The sequence below is a fragment of the Pelophylax lessonae genome (assembly GCF_965119305.1).
Source record: "Pelophylax lessonae genome assembly, chromosome: 10".
Classification (NCBI taxonomy): Eukaryota; Metazoa; Chordata; class Amphibia; order Anura; family Ranidae; genus Pelophylax; species Pelophylax lessonae.
In genome coordinates, this window is record NC_138777.1 from 50,604,217 (window position 1) to 50,617,868 (window position 13,652).

Below are 13,652 nucleotides of genomic sequence, written 5' to 3' on the forward strand. Positions count from 1 at the left end.
TTTTTAACTAAAAAAAAAATAACCCCGTCCCCAAAAAAAAAAAAAAAGGGCCACGGACAGAAAAAAAGCCTGCCAGTTTTTAACTAAAAAAATAAAAAAAAAAAACCTAAAAAATAAATTATGTCTGGAGTGTACATTTCATTCTTCAGAATTGTACTCTACTGAGGTGTTCCAGCAACTTGTAGAAGTAAATAAGTAAATTCATTTAGGATAATGCATTTGGTTTCAGAGGGTGTAGTGCCCAAGCTTTAACCTCTACTGCGGCCATTTGGGGAGGGGGGAATTTTAGAGCCTACATTTATTGTGGCTTTTGCTGCAATTAGTGTCGTTTTAAAGTTTGGGTCCTAAAATATATTTAGTTTGTTAATGTACAGAAGCTGTACAGAAGCTTTGGATGAAGTGCACCATAGCAAAAGGTAGGGAAGCGGCCTGATTCATAGCTATGTCATACTAGCAACTTATCAACATGAATCTTCCCTTCCTACCATTGTAGACCACAACCCTGGAGCTGTTGCCTCACAAATTTCCTTCCTTTTAGTCTCCATGCATCACTGCCCAATCAATAGCTATCCATACAGAAGAACCCTCATGGTCCCTCACCCATTCAGATACATCATCACTTTTTGGACTGGAGATTATTGACATAAAGTAATGGGAAACCCAAAAATTTTATTGGGGTCACCAGAACAAGAGGTGAGGGTAAGTTGTCCACTGGGACATCTGTTCAGATGGCAACTATCTAAAAAGACAATTGACCCCACTTTGCACAGAATTCCTCGTCCTGCTGCATCTCCAGGGCAGAAACTGAAGGGAAATTTCATTAATGGGACACAGACAGCAAAAATGGCCCAATGCCCTTTCTCATTAATGGCCCATTGCCCTTTCTCTGCATGGGCGTCCGCAGAACTTTTTTCAGGGGAGGGCATCATTTTAAGGTCACCCATGCTACGCCGCTTTTCAACAATGTCATGAAGGGGAGGGGTTTAACCATTATATTTATTTTGAGTATTTATTTTTAAAGAGCAAACAGCAGCATTTATTTTTTAAGCATTTGTTAACCTAAAAAAAAATTATCCTGTTCCCTTAAAGCACGTTATACAGCACAGTGCTTTGCTGTGTAATTTGGCCCCTTTTATCACCATACCGTGCTGATCCTGCCTGGCTATGTCCTCCCCTCTGTAAACTGACCACGGTATACCATGGCTGCTGAGCCCTAACACTGTGGTCAGTTTACGTGCCTCTGTCATCCGCAGCCCTCCTGTCCTCCTCTGTCCTCTCTCCCTGCCTGTATGCTCCTGTGTCAGTGATACATACACAGGATTATTAAACAGACCAGGCAGGATGGTATAAAGTGGCTTAACAACTACTTGAAAGGGGAAGTTGAGATTTCAGGGTGGGGGGGGGGGCATTTGCCCCGCCTTGCCCCTACCTGCAGATTCCCATGTTTCTCTGGTGTTTGCTCTTCTGATTCAGGTGTAAAAGTTTGGTTAATTCCATGGAAAGGTTATCGACCTTCCTTATTTTAAACAGTTCAGTGATCTCAATCAGATATATATTCCCCTTACACAAAATGATATAATTTGGCATTCGATTTACAGAAGCATTGTGAATATAAAGCTTTCTAAATGAAAGCACAGACGCATCATTGGCTGAGTGCGTGGAGGCAGACTAAGCAGCAAAGGAAAATCCATCAATGCTTTTCATTTGTATACTCCTCTATGATAGCACAAACACTATTAAGAGCTTACTGGATTTTTAGACAAGAGGTGGAGTGACCCAGATTTATCTCAGAAGCTTGTACAATCCCAGAGATGTCTATCACTGTCCATATATCCAGCACAGAATACTGTTAATAAATACTGCATGCTCAATAATGTATAGCTACGTCAATCTGGAAAAGGAATCTATTTAATCAATCAAACACGGCCGCCTTTCACATCCTCAGTGCCAGTGTGCGTATAGAGGATTTCACTCCTTTTAGCACAGCAAGGATTCCATATTCATTTATTTCCCCCAGCAGAGAAGAATCCAATAAATAACTGAGAAATGGAATGATATCCATAACTAAATTGAGGTTTTGTATTGCCATGTGGCTTAATACCCAGCTCTGCTGAGACATCACCCCTGTATGTTTAGGAAAGTAGCTTAAGGCAAGGATCTTTTCTGTTCCACGGACCTGGAGCAATTATAACCTTCACAAAAGGTAATGAGATGTGAGCATGAGGGTTTCCTGAATATTCTGTATAGCATCATTTTCATTTTTTGTACACTCGCCAGAGCTATGTGATGCTTAAAAAAAATGTCCAGTAATTGGTACGCCAATCCTGGACCTTATAAAAAGGTGGGGGTGAGCTGACTTGAATATTTGTTTGGTTCAGGACAGAGTTACATAGTTACATATAGTTACTGTAAGAGACGCTCAGCTGGACCCAAACAGGCATTTGTGCGCATGCCCAGGCACATAGGGAGAAATGTGCGTATGCGCATGCGCGAACGCGCAAATGAGCGAATGTGCGCACGCCAAACAGCCTATTTAAACTGAGCAGTGACAGGAGCATATTGCTGGGTGGTCTTTCAGCTTGTTCCTGTTTACCTGTGCCCTGACCGGCTTCTGGATTACCCATACCGACCCGGCTTGCCTCTGACTCTCCTCTGGATTCCTGCCTGCCTACCTGTGACCCCGGCCTGTGTTTGACCCAGCTCCTGTCTTTATGCCTTTGTACTTTGCTGCCAGACTGTGTACCGACTTCGGCTTGTATCCTGACTCCTCTTATGTCTCAGGTTCCTGTACCCTTGCTGCCCGGCTGTTGATGACTCCTTGGCTTGTGTTCCGGCTTCGCTCCTGCCTTCTTATCCAGCATCACCAATTTCCAGTTCCAGGTGCTCATCCGGTGATCCACAGCCATCAGTCTCCTGTCAAGGCACCACCTGCTATACCGACCCTCGTGCCACTCTGTGTCCTACACCGCCTGTCATCTCTACCAGGGGTGTTGGACAGGAGGTGCAAGAGAAGCCCTCTCTACAGCTTGGTCTCCACCAGGTATGTGATAGTTACATAGTAGTTGAGGTGTAATAAAGACAATAGTCCATCCAGTTCAACCTATGTAGGTGTGTGTGGACGTATTCATTTCCCATACCCCTGAATGTTTCGAACTTGGAGATGTATGTCCAAGAGTCTTTTAAAAGTAGCCATACTCCCCGCAGTTACTACCATTTGTGAAAGAGAGTTCCACCATTTTATTGCCCTTACTGTAAAAAAACCCTTGCGTAGCCTGAGGTTAAATCGCTTCTCCTCTAATCGCATTGTATGGCCTCATGTCCTCTTACACTTGTTGCAAGTTGGAAGAGTTCCGGAGGAAGGTAGGCTTAGCAGGGACCTAATTTTACAACCCAAACCCCATTTTTACAAAGATTTCCTGATGATTCCAGGCCTCAGTCGCTGCACAGTTTTGAACACCCATTCCAGTAAATGTACCTCAGCACAGCATTTATTTAGGTTTTATACTTGAAGAGACCCTGTTGCCAGACCATTCATTTCAACAAAATTTCTGTAATAAGATTGTATATGCATTTAATGTATTTAACCACGTTATTTACCTGTCAAGGGATCCTTTGTGTAGAGGGTCAAAAGCCCTGAGACTACTACTGGGTGCCACCATCTTGAATGTGATATCAAACTACCCCAACAGACTCAGAGCTGTCAGTTATGTGGCACTCTATAGTTTTGGTGATTATTGTCACCGAGACAAAAAAGCGATGGGAAATCAAAAATGTTATAGGGGTCCTCAAAACAAGAGGTGAGGGTAAGTTGTCCATTGGACAACTGCTTCAATGGCAACTGTCTAAGAAGGCAATTGCCCTCACTTTGTAGAGAATTCCTCTACCGGTTCCATATTTAGGGCAGACATTACCCTGGCAGACTTAGGGCTGTCACTCAAATGGCACCTCATAGTATTTCCATTCCCTCCTTCCCTGGCAACTACATGAAGGGTAGGTAGGCAGAGATGTATAGTAACTAAGTAGAACTACTTCACTACTGTACTTAAGTACCGAAAGGCGGTATCTGTACTTTCCTAGAGTATAATTTTTTTCTCCTACTTCCACTTTTACTTCACTACATTTTTTCAATGATTTCAATACTTCTACTCCAATATTTTTTTTTTTGTCCTGCATAGTTACTCGTTACAATTATAAAAATTACCATTGCCAGAACAGTAGATGGCAGGTTTCATGAAGAACAAAACATGTGTATTATCAGCGCATACGAAAATAAATGCAACTGTATGTATAAATAAAAGCTGCATTTGAAATAATAAAAAACAATATTATGTTCAAACTTTTCTTTAATAACTACATAACACAGTACTTGTACTTTTACTTTCAGTACTTGAGTAGCAAAATCTTTAAAAAAAACTACTTGCAATACTTAAGTACAAAAAATGTTGAATACTTTAGTACTTCTACTCAAGTCTCTTTTTGGTTGAGCACTTCCACTTCTACTCAAGTCACTTTTTGATCGATGCACTTGTACTTTTACTCAAGTATGGGTTTCGAGTACTTTATACAACTCTGTAGGTAGGTGAGGGGAGGAGTGAAGATGCTGGGTCAGCACAAACAGTAATTAGATACTGTCAGAAGAAGAGAAGGATTTGGCATGCAAGAAGGGAGGGAGCTGTGCTAAAGAATTGACTCTCCAGAGAGTAGACAAATGTTCTAGAAAGTTCAAAGGCACATTGCAAATTATTAAAAAAAGACATTTATGGAAAGAAAAACACTGCAAGTAAGCATTTTAAATACTTGACTTTTCTGTGCTTTTTATCTCCGATTTCTTAAGTTGATAACAGGATGTCTCTAAAGCGGAAGTATATTTTAAAAAGTAAAGGTTTGCTATCTTCTAGAACCTAGATAGAAAGGTTATTTATGCCTAAAATGATACTAAACACACATTGTGTAATTTACATAATCCCTTCTATTTCTGTATACGGATGATGGCACTGTAATTATTCTAAGTAATTTTTTCCTAATCGATATGCAGCTGTCACATGACCCAGATCTTTCCCAGCCTGCCTGCAGGGAAACATAAGCAGGAGGAGCTTCTTGTCCTCTGCTGCTGGTCACATGTTCAAAAAAAAAAAAAACAGTCTTTGGTATACAGAATAAAAATAAATAATTACTATCCATAAACTGTTTTAAATTGTCATAAAAATATATATTTGAAATAAAATATTTGTTATTTTTAGACAATAACATGGCGTAGGTGGATTTCTGACAGTCACAGGTGCCCCTCTAGCCTGTCTCTTAGAATACGAGGGAGGTGAAGCCTCCATCAATTTACATGTAATATCCCACCCCCATTGTGTGGGAGGGAGTGGGCTGTCATTTACCAATGTGTGACACTATAGTCACATGGGCTGTGCAGATGTGATGGGGTGGGAATGCTCAGCATAGAAACTCACTGAAAACTGAGCATGTGCAGAGCTGCCAACACTGCTCTGCAAAATCCCTAGCTGAACTGGGGACTTGGACAGCAGGGGGAGATAGAGAACATCAGGATTAACCAGGTTTTTTGAAGAATATAGAAAACAAATCTCATACTGACTAAGTATGAACAGCATGGAATACAGCATTTATTGATAATTGCACTCCCAATCCAAAATGCTTAAAATCATGAGAAGCACGACTTTGATAAAACAAAGTTCATGTGTGAAACGCGTTAGCCTTTCCTCCTCTGCTTGTGCATGTTGAGCTTCTCATGATTTTAAGCTAATAAAGGCATTTTGGATCTCAGCTTGGGAGTGCAGCCATCCAGATTTCTTTTTTCCTTGATTGCCACAGCTGCGACTGCACCTTGCACGAGGAGATCACGTTTTATGAGCCAGCTCATCTTTAAACAGCGTGAGCAGATGTCTGAGCATTTATTGATAGTTTTTTATGATGTGGGTTAAGTGACACTTTAACCTCTTGATGCTGACAGGACACAAATATGCAGCCTGTTGGCGGGTGGGCCTTGGCACCGTGCAATATTGCAAAAACAGCTGTGCCGAGAGTACGTACCCTGCATGCTCCCGGCACAGTTACTGGTGGCTAACGGAAAGCTTTGTGATCATGTGACCACTGTGACAGCCAGTCACATGATCATAAACCCCATCCTGCCTCCCGGCATACTAAACCCCTGGTTGGGAGGCACCGGCACCAAAGAGTTAAGCAGGCTGTGCCTAGGAACCCCTTTTCAGCAATCTCATAACTATATATATCTGCAGTGTGAGATCATTTAAGGCACTGCTGCCTGTGCCCGCTGGTCTCATGGTATTTGGAGTGAGATTTGGTGATGCAACTACCATGCTGTATAAGGACATGCAGTGCAGGAATGTCTTTGCTTCTGCTTCATTCTCTCTGTGGATTTGTACTTCCCACACCTTTTGGTCATTACCCCACCAATCATCAAAGCACCAATAAACATGGAGGCAGCTCTGACATGAAGAAGCAAAGGCCTGCTCCTCTACCAAGATGGACACTTCTATACAGAGACACAGGACGAAACAAAAAATGTCACAAAAAGGATCAACTGCAGGGAGCTTGCACACAATACTAGGACTAGTCATTTGCCCTTCACTTGTCTCTTGTGGACACAGCTTCAGCAGTTCAGCAGTGCAGGTTCTATTCAAAGGAAACCTATAATGAGATCAGTGCTGGGACAAGGTCATCTAGAGCCCAGGGCGACCATGCCAAATTGCGCCCCCCCAATATGTATGAGCATAATGTGTCATCAAAAATCCCCCCCCCTCCTAAAGAAAATTGAGCACTAATCTGCATGCTTACCCCCTAAGCATAAATTCCCCCTCCTCCCAATACTAATCCACCTCCTACTGAAATTCCCCCTCCCAGCAGGAATATTTGCCCCCACCCCCCAAACCCCTTAGTTTAAATCCTCTCATTCCCCATATGCCTCCAGCACAAATCCACCCCCCCCCCCCCAAAACATTTCAACCTCCTAGTACAAATGCTCTATCCCTCTAAATTTCCCCTCTGAGCACAAATCCTCTCCCCCCCCCCCCGGTCCCAGCACAAATTCTCCCCAACCCCCTATCCTAGCAAAAATCCCCCCAAAATTCCCCCCCTAGTACAAATACCCCAATCGAATCTGCTACAAACCCCCCCTCCCCCCCCCCAAAAAAAAAGAAAATTCCCCTCCTAGCGCAAATCCCCTTCTCTCTACCATATTACCTTTCTACCTTTTCTAGCACAAACCCCTGAAAATTCCCCTTTCTAGCACAAATCTCCCCCCCCCCAACACAAATCCCCTCAAATCACCACTGCCCAAATTTCCCTATCTAGAACAATTCCTATCCCCTGCCGCTCCCCAAATTTCCCCTCCCAACCTCCCTGTGGTGCCCCCCCACCTCACATGATAGTGTGCCCCCTTCCCATCCCTTGTCCCGGCCCTGATTGGGATTATATGGTCATGCATCCGAGAAGGAGGATAGAAGATTGGTAATGAGCAGAGTGCTAAGAGAGGAATATTCTAAAAATTACACAATAAACCAAATACTTTCTTGAAAATGGATATTAGACTTTTTTCATAACTTGCATCAGACTCGTGGATTTAAAAAGTATTTAAAAGTGACAAACTCTTAAAAAGTTTTACATACTTTGCTGTATGTGTAGAATAAAGAATATAAGGCTGAGTTGAAAATAATATCCTTTCAGAACCATCCCTCCCTCGGTACGCAAGGTCAGGTACATAGAACAAAAAAGCTTCTCATTTCAGAGGTGGTCCTTCTGAACACACAGGCACCGCCATCTAAGTAATTGCCTAGTTACAGTTTAGATAAGGGCAAAACAATTTGTCAGTAGTTTTCAATATTCCAATATGAATCATCCTATTACATTCTGGTCAGAAGAAAGATGATCCGTGACACTACTGAAGATAGAAAGTTCCAGTCTCTAAGAAACAGATTCAAGAAAGTAACTTAAAAAGAAAAAAAAATTTTGAAATCAAGACCAAGCTAGGAGAATTAATAGACTTAAAGCGGTATTAACCACTTCAGCCCTGGAAGATTTTACCCCCTTTCTGACCAGGCCCTATTTTGCGATTCGGCACTGCGTTATTTTAACGGACAATTGCGCGGTCGTGCGACACTGTAACCAAATAAAATGTACGTCCTTTTTTTTCCCACAAGTAGAGCTTTCTTTTGGTGGTATTTGATCACTTGTGCGATTTTTATTTTTTGCGCTATAAAAAAAAAAAGCGGCAATTTTGAAAAAAAAAAAAAAACAGTATTTTTCACATTCTGCTATATGACATTCCTGAAAGAAAAAAAAAATTAAAAAAATCTAAATTTTTTAACATTTTAGGCCAATTTGTTTTCTGCTACATATTTTTGGTAAAAAAAAAACGCAATAAGCGTATTTTGATTGGTTTGGGCAAAAGTTATCGCGTCTACTAACAACGGTAAAGATTTATTATTATTATTTCAGGTACTTATATAGCGCTGTCAATTTACGCAGCGCTTTACATATACATTACACATTCACATCAATCCCTGCCCTCAAGGAGCTTACAATCTAAGGTCCCTAACTTACATTCATACATACACAGTAGGGCCAATTTTTTTATACAGGATCCAATTAACCTACCAGCATGTCTTTGAAGTGTGGGAGGAAACCGGAGTACCCGGAGGAAACCCACGCAGGCACAGGGAGAACATGCAAACTCCAGGCAGGTAGTGTCGTGGTTGGGATTCAAAGCAGCGACCCTCTTGCTGCTAGGTGAAAGTGCTAAAAACTACACCACTGCGCCGCTGTCCGATTTATGTCATTTTTATTGTTTTTTTTTTACTAGTAATGGCGGCGGTCTGCGATTTTTAGCGGGACTGCAACATTGCGGCGGACAGATCGGACCCCTAACTGACATTTTTGACACTTTTGGGGGTACCAGTGACATTATTACAGTAATCAGTGCTAAAAATATGCACTGTTACTGTAATAATGACACTGGCAGGGAAGGGGTTAACAGTATAGGTGATCAAAGGGTTAAATGTGACCCTAGGGGAGTGATTCTAACTGTGGGGGGGGGGCGGGGCTTCTGAGATGACCATAGAGACATGTGAGGATTAGTGTGAATCGGCTCTAAAGCAATACAAAAAATAAATACCACCAGTGCAGCATCTTTTATTTATTTTTAGATAAATAAATAAAAGCTGACCATTGTAAGCACCCCTGTCAGCGTTAGATGGTTTGTCTCATTCTTGTAAATTGAAACATCTGCAAGACAGCGTGTTCTTTTGAAAAACAACAGACTTACAGTCTGGATCACCAGATGAAAAATAGAAGAAACAAAGCCTAAAACAGAGAACTAATGCAGTCAACACATCTAAGAATTGGTAAGCTGAAATATAATAAATTTTTGCTTTTTGGTTTAATATCGCTTGAAAACGCTCAGTGGAATAGTGTATTGAAGCAAACCTGTCGATTGAATAAACATTTTTAAAAAGTGTCCCCCCGTAAAGAAGACACATAACACTTACATATCCCTTTGACAATTCCCATTCTTCGCTGTATTGATGAGATACTGGTGACAGTAGAATCTTTAAAATCCAACAGTTTAGAAGTGTTGGATTCTTGGTCCTCCTCTGTGTGCTGTAGTTTATCCCATTGGCCCCTAAATCAGTACATGACATAGGAGTGAGTGGATCAAACCACTGATTGCAGTGGGGGACTAGGAAACTGACACTCTCAGAAGTGTCGGATTCTTAGAATTTCTCAGGCACTGGTATCTCTTTCATACAGCAAGAAATTGAAATGGCAGGGGTAGCGCCCCCAGTCACTCTCCCTCTTTAAAAACTGATAATACTACGTATATAAAACACTGTAGTTAAACAAGTGGACTTACATATGTATGCACCTTTCATTTCATATTTATGGTAAGGTCTTTCCAGTTTCTTTGGTCCACCATCAAATTGGTAAGGTACAATATACATTTTTTCTTGCTTTTGGGTTTAATACCACTTTAAGATTGATATTTGTAAAAAGATTAGTAACCCATAGAAACCAATCACATATTTTTAAGCTGAAAATAGTAAACTCAATTCTTGCTGGCTGCAACAAATTTCTGTCCTTTACACGACCTTATTCACTAAATCCAATCAATGGATACATTGAACAAAAACACATTATAAAAACCATCTGAACAAGCTGATTTTCCAAAACCATTTATCGTACTGTATAGAATATAAACATTTGAGGATCAGACTACTTACATTAGTGACGTGTTCAATGTCCCTCCAGATGTTACTTTCCCTAGGAAAATCCGCCAAGTCTAAAAAATTATCCACTATGACCTGGCCAATGACGTCATGTCTTGAGAAGCGGTCAAAATCATAGACAGAGAAGTGGAGTTTCCTACTGGGCAATTCATTATAAGGAACGGGAAATAAAAAAACTTCATCAAACACCGGATTCAGAGTCTTCCGGTGGACCTTAGTCTGGTGTTTAGTCTTCCGATCCGGAAGTAAATAAATCTTAACATAAGGGTCTGATGTCCCGGAGAAGTCTTTGGCTGGAAGGCCAACTGCCTTGTGAATCTTTACTATAAGTTTTTCCAAGTCACAATCATATTTAATGATGAAGTTTAGCTTCCCACAAGATTTGGTATTGTTCCTTCGACCATCGTCTGTCTCTACAGACCTCTGTTTATACAGTTCAGGCTTGATTCGCCCAATTCCAGTCAGCTGCTCTTGCTTCTGAAACTGCTGGATGTTGAAGTCGGGGTTTGAAAGGTTCAACTGTCTTCTGATTGAATTATGTCTTAAAAAAAGGATAAAAATTTAATTAGTCCCATGCATAAGAAACAAAATGAATCTTACAAAAATACTGACAAGTATACCAACCATTTATGACCCTTGTTAATAATTAATGCTCCACATTTGCCACAGTAATATACTGTATGTATATATATATATATATATATATATATATATATATATATACAGTGTATATACAGGGCTTTTTTTCTCCGAGAATAGGTGCAGGTACTCCCCTCTTCTGAGTCACCCATTGTCTCCACCCCCTACCCACCTCCAAGCGCTGTCCTTCGGTTCCACCCTCTACCACCCACCAGTACCCCCCTTTTAGAGAATACAGAACCAAGTATCATGTTGTGGTTCTAGGTAATGTGTATGGAATTTTTTAATGATAACTAGATAAGCAATAAAATAGATCCCCTGGAATCAGCAACAATAGACCCCCCCAACAATAGATCCCCTCAGCAACAATAAATCTTCCTCTGCAACAATCGCCCCCCCCTAATAAATCTTCCCCTGCAACAATAGACTCTACCCAACAACAATAGCCCCCCAGCAACAATAGTTCCCCCAAGCAACAATAAATCCTCCACTGCAACAATAGCCCCACCCACAACAAAATGCCCTCCAGCAACAATAGATTCACCCTAGCAACAATAGATCCCCCAGCAGCCAGCATCAATAGGCCCTTCAGCTTACCTCGCTGACCCCAGCACCCCTTTGCCATTGCATACATTCAGACTGGAGGTGCCGGAACTGCGCTCCCCCGCGTTCCCGCTGAAAAAAACTACACACACACTTTGCATTGTGTGACCTATTTGGTTCCTGCATACAGGATATTTCACCTAAATCTAACATTTTTCTTCTGAAAATGTCATTTTTGTCCTTTGCTAGGGATGGCATACTTGACACACACTGCTTGTTCTGGGTAAGTACTGCAAGTAGTTGTAAAAGTAAGAAGGTTTTTTTTTTATCTTAATACATTATATGCATTATGACATAAAACCTTCTGTGTGTAGCAGCCCCCCTCAGCCCTGAGCCCATCTCGATCCAGCGATGGTGCAGGAGAGACTCGGCTCCCGGGACTCTCCTTTCTCATTGGCTGAGACAGCAGTGCAATGCCATTGGCTCCTGCTGCTGTCAAAGTTATTGAGCCAATGAGGAGAGAGAGGAGGCGGGGTTGAACCAAGGCTCTGTGTCTGAATGGACACGCAGAGCGGTGGCTCGGCTCGGATGCCCCCATAGCAAGCTGCTTGCTGTGGGGGCACTTGGAAGGAGGGAGGGGCTAGGAGCGCCAGCAATGGACCAGAGAAGAGGAGGATCTGGGCTGCTCAGTGCAAAACCACTACACAGAGCAGGTAAGTATAACATGTTTGTTATTTTTAAATGAAAAAACTGAGACTTAAGTATCACTTGAAGGTCTCTCTGCAGAGCTCACCAGTCAACAGGAAGCACAAGCTTTACTGATTGGAGAGCTCTAGTCCTGACTCAGCAGAGGTGTGTTGGACCTCTGCAGAGAGACCACTGCTTCCAAAGTACAAGGATCCTTCTCTTCAGCATACAAGCAGAGGACAGATTTTCCTACTCCTACTACTAAAGAAAAGTAAGTTTGTACACCTTTTGCTTTGATTCAGCTAGAATATATTTAGCTGATTTAAAATTAAAGTTTAACTGGGCTTTATTTGTAGATATGTTTTGATGCTTTCAGGGCAATTCTGTACTCCAATAAAAAGGATCAGAATGGCATTCACATAGGGTTTAATTTTAAAGCAGGTTTCCAATAGCATCCACCATATTCTGTCTTGCTGAGCTCTTTTTAATGCCAACCCAAGTTATTGTGTATATGCATTTATATACACTATTATGGTGTGCAACAATCTCTTATATATATGTCTGCAATAATTTTATATTGTAAATATTTAATATTCCATACTGTTTAAGAGCTTTTAAAATGAGAATAGCTGCCTAACATTCATTATAGTCCCATAGATCAAATACTTAGCTAAAGAATGATATCTAATCAATGAAACCCCTACTGTTTTCTATCATATTAATACATTTATTACTGTCTGATGTAAAGACAATGACCCAGTTTTACTGCATGAACATTTCCAAAAATAGATCGTGCATTGTTTAATGTGGCAAAGAAGAAGCTCTGCTGAGATTACAGGTTGTTCATCTACATAAGGTAGCCAAGAAGCTTGTTCTGCACTTGGATCTGCATGCCCTTCTTCAGCGTAACACTGATGCAACCTCAGTAAGCCATTATGGAAAATTACCTTTAAAGCAGTCCTAAAGTCAAATAATGACTGCTGATCCATGGGCCTGCTACAGTTTTACCCCCTCCCTTTGCATGACTAAAATACTAAGCTGTCATCTCTGCATCCAATCAACCATTGTCTTACCTCCTAATTTGTCCCTTCAGTGTGGATCTGGTTTAAGCAGAAGTGAGGCACAGACTGGTTGCAACCAGTGTCTTTGCTTCACCCAAAATTGGTGGAAGGAAATGCAGCAGGCAGTAGGAAAGCATCTTAGCAAGCAAGAGGCTGCCTACGGTGTGGGTTTTTGCATTAAAAAGCTAGTTAGCCTGCCCATGCTGGGAAGGGGTTAACTGGGTTTGGACTCCTCTCCCAGGATTTTTGGGCCCTGCCTTCCTACCCTGTGACATAAAAAGTGGGGAAAGGCTGGGTTACGGGCTCCCGGTCACAACTGTACATGGTATACTAAGAAGGGGTTGCTGCGCCATGTACTGTAGTTCACCGGAACAACCAAAGAATATACCAAGTGTCTGGAGAATGCCAATCATGGAATTTTGCCTTTTAATGGTATGCTTGGGCAGCCTCAGTTTAG

At 41.5% G+C, this 13,652-nt stretch overlaps 1 protein-coding gene across 3 annotated transcripts in view; it reads right to left on the reverse strand.

The window, feature by feature from the left end:
- The window catches only part of SYT9 (synaptotagmin 9), a 304,507-nt gene that overhangs the window by 153,981 nt on the left and 136,874 nt on the right, over positions 1–13,652 (reverse strand). For all 3 annotated transcript variants that reach the window (XR_014225801.1, XM_082270207.1, XM_082270206.1), the window contains exon 3: positions 10,260–10,806. Coding sequence is in view for 2 of the 3 variants with exons in the window: in XM_082270207.1 (XP_082126333.1) it covers positions 10,260–10,806 (547 nt within the window). In the remaining variant the exon portion in view is untranslated. The remainder of the gene's footprint in view (positions 1–10,259; positions 10,807–13,652) is intronic.